The 9657-nt window shown below is 29.6% G+C and overlaps 1 protein-coding gene across 1 annotated transcript in view; it reads right to left on the bottom strand.

Annotated features, from left to right (window-relative positions):
- Nucleotides 1-301: 301 nt before the first annotated feature.
- The window catches only part of LOC108689409 (decaprenyl-diphosphate synthase subunit 1), a 48445-nt gene continuing 39089 nt past the window's right edge, over nucleotides 302-9657 (bottom strand). The window contains exons 3-8 of the mRNA XM_018196160.1: nucleotides 9393-9526; nucleotides 7825-7966; nucleotides 2970-3059; nucleotides 1926-2057; nucleotides 790-984; nucleotides 302-640 (exon numbers count right to left, since the gene is read on the bottom strand). Of these exons, the coding sequence (XP_018051649.1) occupies nucleotides 419-640; nucleotides 790-984; nucleotides 1926-2057; nucleotides 2970-3059; nucleotides 7825-7966; nucleotides 9393-9526 (915 nt within the window). The 3' untranslated portion in view covers nucleotides 302-418. The remainder of the gene's footprint in view (nucleotides 641-789; nucleotides 985-1925; nucleotides 2058-2969; nucleotides 3060-7824; nucleotides 7967-9392; nucleotides 9527-9657) is intronic.

The raw sequence follows: 9657 nt of genomic DNA, 5'->3' as shown, positions 1-9657 counted from the left end.
GATAAAGTACTTTTGGCAGAAGCACTTTAGCGGTTACGAGGCTTAAGATGATTTTCTCTATTTTTTCTTCGAATGAGGTATGAACTCATGGTCGGCAGTGCGATGATACAACGCATTTACGGCTATATGCTTCCGCTATCAATCAATATTATATCACCATGAATTATAATGATAAGATCAATTTCCTTATTTAATTACGTTTTATAAAAATTCTCAAATATATTAAATTATTTATAATAATATATAATTTCAACTAGTGATATAATATTGAACGCAAAAAATTATTTCTTCGATAGCGGCCTCAGCATGTGATATTTATAAAATTCAGGAAAAATTGTACTAGCCGTTCCCCGTCCATATAACTTATAAATACTTATAAAAGTATCTTTCGCTGTTAAAATCTTTGTTCTTTGCGATGCTATTTCATGCGATTGATAACCAAATCCGCCATAATGATCAGAGCTTTCTGATAAGGACTCTTAGTAAAGGACTGAGCGATCTTGCTGGCTTCTACACAGTGCTTCTTTGCCAAGAATCTTGTTTGTTCGAGACCATTGGATTTGTGCACCAATTCGAAAGCTTTCTCAACATCTCCGGGCTCTTGAAAACGACGCATAATCATTGCATTCAATTCTGGATACTGTAACAGTTGAAGTAACTATATTAGATAAAGAGACGTTGAAAAGATATTGATAGATCTAACATAATAAGATACCTAATACATCGTAGTACGACTAATGAAAAGCTTTCTTATGTTACGAATATTTATTGAACATTTTGTGTACAAACCCGTTCGCAAGCAAAAAGTACCGGAGCTGTAGCTAGTCCAAGTTTAAGATCAGCGGCCGTGGGTTTGCCCATAGCTGTTGTAGAAGCTACAAAATCTAAAAGATCGTCTACCAATTGAAAAGCCAAGCCAACATTTCTTCCATATTGGAAGGCCATCTCTATCATATGTTCATCAATGTCGGAAAGAATGGCGACCTAATACAAAAATGTAATACAAAAATCAATCAAAGAAAAAATTAGACTAGGATTATATAAAAATTTAAATATTTATTATCTAAAACAAAATTTAAATCTAGTTTTTATTCTCTTCAAAGTTCTCTTCTATAAGTATCTAAAAGTTATATAACAATTCCATTATTTTTGTTATGTCTCAAACATTCTATTCTTCATCTCAAACAATATATAAGCATTTTTGTGTATTTCAGCTTGGATGTTCTGTATCGAGTTCCGGTTTTTTGTGACAAAAAATCTTCACGTAACTGCTTCAAAAAGTTGCAGTAAAAATCTGCGTTGATTGCGTTGATCAGTAGAAACAAGTTCCTACATCTTTGATGGCGAAGAAAACGATCAACATAATTTCTTCGCACTTCTAACTTTTTTCGCTTTTTTGGATCTCTAATCTCGTCGGATTTAGTTCCTTGTGACCTCTTTTTGTTTTTTAAAATAAAATTAAAGCTCAAGGAAGATCGTTTTAATATAATTAAAAATTCAAGCAAAACATATGATTCGAGACAAAGACTTCCAAAGAACGTTTGAGATATGGTAGAAGCGGTGAATCCGCTGCATAAATGTAAAAAAGAATTACTTTGAAAGAAATAGAGGTTATCTAAATATTCCAATTATTGTAGGCATAGGACTGATTGTTCCATTTTCAGATAAAATATATGATAATTTTTTTATCTATTGGATAAACAAAAAAAATAAAAGAGTAAGAATAAGAGAATAAGAGAGTGAGACAGTGAGCTGAAGTTTACTGAAAAGTGGAACAATCCAGCCTTAATTGTTACTTTTTTCTATAAAAAAAGTTCCACTTGATCTATGTAATTATTGATCACTTTGATCTATGTAATTATTTACAAGTCTCGATGAAGAAATAATAGATGACTTCGTACACGCAATTGCTGATATAGACTCACCGCTTTCATGGAATTGGCAATTAAACTTGCTGTTTTTCGGTAAGTCTTCGTGAGATAGTGCGCGAACCTTTCGTTTTCCGTTTCTTTGGAACCAAGCTGCATAAATTCGCCTTGCACCAAATCAGAGACAACCTACAAATTAATTCATATTTAATTTAATACTTTGATTAAAAGGATTAAATTTTATTTTAAATTTTATATTTAATTTTAATTAAAAATGTTGACACTCACTCATTACGTTAAATATTAGTTTTTAGTTAAATATAAATTCTTTTTGAGTAAACCTAATAATTTTCGCAAAAAAATTCTTAAAAATAGGTACCTTTCTAATTTTTCTGGATACATATACCCTCTTAATATTTCTTTCTGTTATCTTTGTTTATCAATTGTGTATCTAGTTAGAGATAGCATAAAATCTCAAGTCATAATTACAAGTTATAATTTCTAAATGTTTTAGAGATATCTTGGCAATTAAATCTTTCATTAAATAATTAAATATTAAATTTTGTATGTGTTTACATGGCTATGTGACTTGATTCTCTCTAAATCTGAATTAGATAATCATTAATTATCCAGTGGATATAGCTATACTTAGCATAATCAGTGAAGTTCAACCAAAAAAGGGAGAATGTTTGAGTCATTATATAACTAAAATACTGACATTTGCACGTTAATTTCAATCTTCCAATATCATATTCATTGAATTTAAGCACTAAAACAAGATTAATCATATAATAAAGATTAACTAGGTTAGGGATCTCGTATTTAATTCACTGATTACCAGTGATATACTTGATATCAATGATATCAATGATTATCCACTGATTCAGATTTAGAGAGTTCATGTGTCTTATAATTGAAAGCTTCATTTGTTAAAATACTAATAATATTGTAATAATTACAGTGCAAGTATACTGAAAGTATTAAACTTTCATTAATTTTCATAAATTACAGATTGATAATTCTGCTATTAAAGTTTTATCATCAACAAGGGGAAACAACAAATTTAAAAAATTATATTGAAAATGTAATTAAATAATTTACCTGACTGACGGTACTAGTCACATCGTCATTATGAATTTCGGAAAGCATCAAGCAGGCGATTGATAAGATGTAATTTCCTGCCATAGCCACCTAAGAAAAAAAGTAATCACTTAAGAAAGTCCTCGTCATTATTTTACTTTTGTCATTTAATAAACTTATCGAAAATTAATTGACCCTCGTCAGATAAGCAATTAGTGTCCGAATTGCATCGTTATTCTGTTTGATTGTCATGTCCAATTTTCAATAACCATGTAGCTTAGGAATGATGCAAATCAGCTTTAATTCAATTATGATACCGATTTTTATTTTAAGTATATTAAAATAATGATATCGCGATTAAAAGATAATGTGTATGTTACAGTTTTTCCTGTGTGAATCGTGTGTTTGCTTTCATAATGTCTAATTTTGAATGTCAAAATTATCTCCAAGTTATAACAGTAATATATTACAGAACACAAATATATAACGTCATTGCAACAGTATTGTCTTCAATTCTATCTTCAATTTTATAAAAGTTAAAATTATGTTAATATTTGTTATCGATATCTAAAGATACGAGAAATAATAAAAAATTTCAACGAAACGTTAAGTCAATAAAGCTGATGTGGTTCTCCGCGATTATATCTATAATAGACATGATTTCCTTTCACTGGACATTCTTCAAATCGGAGCCAAATGACTTCAAGTCTTGGTTGTGCGACTTAGAGTACGGTAAACGTAATATTACAAATATTCTAAAATATTCTTTGATATTTCTTGGTCAATTTATAAAATTCTTTCTACTAATTGGTCAATAAAATGCTTCGAAGCATTTGTAATGAGTCTTGGACGCGCATTCAATTCTACATAATTTCTTTTAATTTGATTTTAATTCCAGCTTTAAGAGAAGTTTATTTCTTACATTGTTACAATAATATCGCAATTTATTTATTAAAACGATACATCTTATTATTTATTTGTTGATCTTGAAAATGCATTTACACGCGGGCGTTGATATCGTTGATGGAAAGTGATTTAAATCGATATAATGTTAGAAATTTAATATCATGATAGACCGGATGCAATACCGAATGATAAGTTTCATTAACTGTACCGCACATTCAGTTTCGGCCTATCACTCTGCGGTCGGTGAATCCGTACGTAAAATGATTGACGTAAAATGGTTAATGAACACATAATGAGCGACGTGTCGAAACCGCAACATCTCGTCAGCTCTTAACGACCCGTAGCTTACTCTGTCGCATCTTGATTTCTAAACTTCCTTACACATCGAAATCTAAAATTAAGATACTACATTGTCACGCACTTTCTACTTTTTTTTATTCACAATTTTAACTTATCTTCATAAAATACTTAAAATTCCTGCATTTTATTTTAATTTTGTAAAACTATCATTCTACGATAAATATTTTACGATAAATGTTTTCAAAGAGTAGAACACTTAAAAATTTTCGATTCATATTGAATAAAAAACACGATTCTGTCAACTAATTTTTTTACGTAAGCTCAATCATTTATTTAACTATTAATTATAGATTAAAAGGTTTAACTGCTTGTAAGTTACAGTTTAAACGAATTTATTTCGAATAGGTTAAGAAATTCATAAAGAAAGACTGTTCGATAATTCCAGACATTTACCAGAGGACATTTAATTCCAGAGAGACGCAAAAGGAAGCTTTCGATTCATCATCAACAATGTTTTGGTCAGGTAAAACGACAAAAGATCATTTTGTATGACAATGGCTAAGTGACTCAACAAACAGCTCATAATTTTGAGTTTCACATCCGGCATTAGTGATGTGCCGCCTTATTTTCATGTATCTTAGATGCGATAACCGAAAGACACTGGTTAGGGTTTTCCTCTAAGAATAGCACGCGCTCCGGCAACACTTTCTTGCAATTACACAGTGAGGTGACGTTCCACTAAATAAGCATAAATCAACGCTAAAAGCAATGGTCCACCTGCGAAGCTCATTAATTTTGGCTAATGTTATCTCCGGGAAACAACTTACAATTATATTTCAGTACGACATATTGTTGCGAACATTCTCTGATTTATAATGAGATGAAGAATCGAAGCAGTGTGCTTAAGTATGTATATATATTTATTAATATGAACGATCACATTAAAAAAATCTTATCAAATATATATAAAAAAGAAAGAATAAAATACTTTCCCAGTTTATATTATATTAACATATCTAATACTCTCTCTTATAATTTATTATTATATCTATTACTCTTAATAATCAACATCAGAAATGTCAGGCAAAAAAGATCCTGTCTGTCATATTTTTTATCTTTCTCATTTCTCTCAGATAACATAAGTCTGACTTATAATCATTATTTATGAATTTCACAATTTCCTGATTCAATAGTTTACATTCGAATCACTTTATCACGTAACATTGTTACTGGTAGGTGTAACTCGAATATAATTATTATATATACTACAGCAAGAGTTCTCTCGATTAGCAGTATGTTAATGCGAGAGCCTGTTACACAATTCACTGGTTCAACATCTGTGCTGTCCTCGCAATACATCGAAGAAATAATGTCGGAACTTTCGTGACCACCGTTGGGCTTTCCATTTCTCTGAATGGTGCTAATTCCATCATGCGTCAAGGTTGTAACACTTTTGAAGCTTCCTTGTAATATTTGCGCATGCTATTCATCAGAATCCATCATACAAATTGTTCTAACAGTTGCTGACAAATTGCAAGAAATTACAAGGACGCTATTTTTGTAAGTCCTTGACGTAATTTTTACAGGATCGTAAACAGATCTTTTATTTCCTCGCGTCTCACGATTACGCACTTACATACGAAATCTGAGAACTTCTAGAAATGCAGTTTGGTCTTTCGCTCGATCGCGAATGTTCGCAGTTGTAAGCTGTCGCTGCATTTCACAACGGCGACTTAGAACTGCGATTCACATTTATCGTGCAACATGTATCTACAATTCGCGACGAGTTAGAGACATTAAAGCGACAAGTTTCGTTACAAAATTCTGGTGTCGCAAGATCGACGTAGACAAGCAGAAAGATGAGAAGTGCAACTTCAATACTTTTTGTACAACACTGTTTTACAAAATGTACCGCAATTATGCTCTTTTATATAATGCTGTGTGATGCAATAATGTTGCATTAATAAACTTAAAGTTTAACAAATAAATTATATTCAGATATATATTTATCAATATTTATATACATTTTAAGATTTAAACTGATTTTCTTAAAAAATTAACTATTTAATTAATTTAAACTAATTTTTTTCTAAAAATTAATCGAAATGAATAAAAAATTAAAGTTGAAACTGAGCAATATAAACTTTGATTTCTTTTGTATTATCTTTTTAAATTATTATTAATATCATTAAGACCCTAATTCTTAGAATTAGAAAAAGATAAATAGTATAAATTATATATCGAGATAAAAATTAATCTTATTGATGGAACCAAGTCTTATAAGAGTATTCACAAATACTTTACGAAAATATTTTACTTTAGAAAAACATTGAAATTTAATAATTATTTTCTCATTGTTTTATAAATAATAAATTTAATTTAATTTAATTTAAATAATAAAATTAATTATATAAAACATATTTAATAATAAATATGTGTGTGTGTTTGTGTGTGTGTGTGTATGTGTGTGTGTATGTGTGTGTGTATGTATGTGTGTACACAAATATACAATTTCCTTTTTTTATAATTATGTGTTCTGTGGATGATTAATATCTTTAGAGTATCAGAAAATTTTAAATTTGTTAATTTTATAACCGCTTATATTCTGAATAAACGAACAGAAAAGCGTAATTATATAAAAGTAATTATTAACGAAATTTTTTTCACTAAATAGGGATCAATCTTTTACAAAAATATCGCATCATACATTCTTCAAAGAAATCATAGTTTTTTACAAAAAGAACTTTTAGATATTTTGTACTTTTAAGATACTTTGTACTTGTACATCAGAGAAAAGAGGGAGGAAGAAAGTAATGATGGCTGGTCAATAGCTTCGCACGTTCTTGACCTAGCCACTGCTCGCGCTTTCATTTCACTTACCAGTGCACATACGCACTTGTGTAATGAATGTTGATAGTAAATGCAGCTCAATCATTCGCGACGCCGATCGAAAGCTAATTAATAAACGCTAGAAAATGTCTCGCAGCTAGTATGGAAAAGCACGCAAATGAAATTCGAGCGATTGCGAAAGTCGTACGTTAATCTTATATGCATTTGAGAGTTGAATTTTTCGATCGCATCACATGTTGCCCACTGTCGCATTCCAACTGTCGATTTCTAATACATGTAACTTCTATTAAATGAGCCATATTGACTTCTAAACAGCAATCACTTTCGAAATAGTTTTACATTAATTAATATTCTATGAATAGTACTCGAACAATTTTCCTATCGTATTTTTTGACACTAACAAATTTTCCACATTCACAACAAAAAACACGTCGGACTCAAGATCCGTTTCCGGTTTCCAATCTAGAAAGCCCAATGTTTGGTCATGAATCGCATTAGCCTCTTTCTTCCTTCGCTATTTTAGAGAGAGAGAGAGAGAGAGAGAGAGAGAGAGAGAGAGAGAGAGAGAGAAAGAGAGAGAGAGAGAGTTTGAATTTCTATTGTCGTCGACCAATGTACAATGACAACTTTCGATGTTTTTTTAATATGAAATAATTATATACATTTTTTATATACTTACATTCCTAAATATATATTTTTTATTTTGTATTATTAATCTTTTTATTAACAAAATAAGAAAAAAGCATCAATTCCAAGAATTGATAAATGTATCATATAAAGAATTATGTCAATCATGTTTGCAAAAATAGGATGTATTTACCTTCTTTTGACTCCAGACGATATTAACCGACGGCTTGCCACGACGGAAGTCCGATTGATCAATGACATCATCGTGTAATAAAGAAGCGTTATGGAGCATCTCGGAAATCATCGCTATTTGTCGTTGCGAATATAAAAGATCGCTGAAAAAAGGAGAAAGAACCTTTGTAAAATAATTCGTTTTCATTCAACTATCTACCATACCAGCATATATAATTTTAATAATTAACAATATATTTTTTCATGATCTTTTAATTATATATATTTTTTATAGCAATAAAAATTTGCAAGCAAAGTTTAAGTTACTCAACTATTTTCATAGTAATATCTAATTAAAAATTTTTTAGATAATTTTGAGATGATTTTTTTCAACATCTTTCAAATTGTTCAATTAAAAATTCATTTATACAAATTTATACAAATCGAAATTATTAAATTAAAGATATATGTATATACGCAGTTAATATTTTTTATTTCTCAACAAATTTTAAAGTTATTTATGATAGAATCTAAAATTCTTAATGAGACATTTTTTTCGGACATCACTTCACCAATAAGTTAAAATAAACATAGAAAATTATCCCGTTTAAGAAAATAAGCAATAAACTTGTTTCAATCTGTAATTTTTGTGCCTTTATGAACTTAAAATCGCTTTCACCAAAGAAATATTTCAAATATCTCGATAATAATCGATATATAATAAAATTTTGTTCTAATTACAACTTTAAAATTTATCGGAAAATAAAAAAATACTAACACACACACACACACACACACACACACACACATCTTTAGTCTAATCATTTGGACTTCTATAAATTATGAATTTTTAATTGAATAAATTAAAAGATATTGAGAAAAATTATCTCAGCTTGAAAATTTTAATATATTATTGCTGTGAAATCATAATAAAATCATAATAAAATCATAATAAAATCAGCTTAAACAATTTAACATGTTACGACGTGTGTTAAAGCACTTCTCATTCACGTGGCTGCCCCATTCATATGCATTCGTACGTAGTAATGCTTGTACAAGACGCGACCACCACTTTCATAGATATCTCTAACGTACCACTTTGTCGACAGTTTTAATGCTTTCTAAACGCCGTGAGCATACGTTTTCATACGAAGATTCACTGTGCTTCGTGTATTCGTGCATGTATAGCGTTAATAAAAAAAATCGACTCTCTCACGTGCGATTTTCTTAATTATAAATTTTCTAACAAATTTTTTCTAACACTGCTTCAAAGTCTCAATTAAAAACTCAATTCTTGGTTGTAAAAATAAAAAAGCAGGTATGATAAGTACATTAGCCGTTTTATATTTATCATTACGTTGTTTTTTTCATTTTTAACCATATAAATATTGTATATCATCTTTTTCCAGTTCTTTAATTTGTAAAAAATGTAACGCTCTTCTAAACATTCGAGAGAAGCAGAAAATTACGTTTTTTTTTTTTGCAATTTGCTAGACTTCTATAGTTCCAGACGTGCAATTCATAATGTCGTTTATCAAGATTCTTTATAATAAATTTTAAATATGTTTGTAGAAACATGTCTCTACTTACTTTCTTCCCTTGTGATAATTAATAGCTCGTGCCATGAGTATGGTAAACATGGGTCGTACCGCTTTCCCCTGGCCATCGAAATAATATGTGCTTATAGGTTGCAACTCTTTTAGTGAGGTGTTTTTTATAAGTTTCTGAAACAACAAGACATATATCTTCGAATAAATATTAACGAAAAATATCGTTGATCCGAATATCTGTAGAATAAAAATTAAAATCGATGACTGCGCAAATATCGGTATATCTGCATATATATATATATATA

The sequence above is a fragment of the Atta colombica genome, unplaced genomic scaffold, assembly GCF_001594045.1.
Source record: "Atta colombica isolate Treedump-2 unplaced genomic scaffold, Acol1.0 scaffold27, whole genome shotgun sequence".
NCBI lineage: Eukaryota > Metazoa > Arthropoda > Insecta > Hymenoptera > Formicidae > Atta > Atta colombica.
The sequence above is the reverse complement of the archived record's forward strand: the minus strand, read 5'-3'. Positions and strand labels throughout refer to the sequence as shown.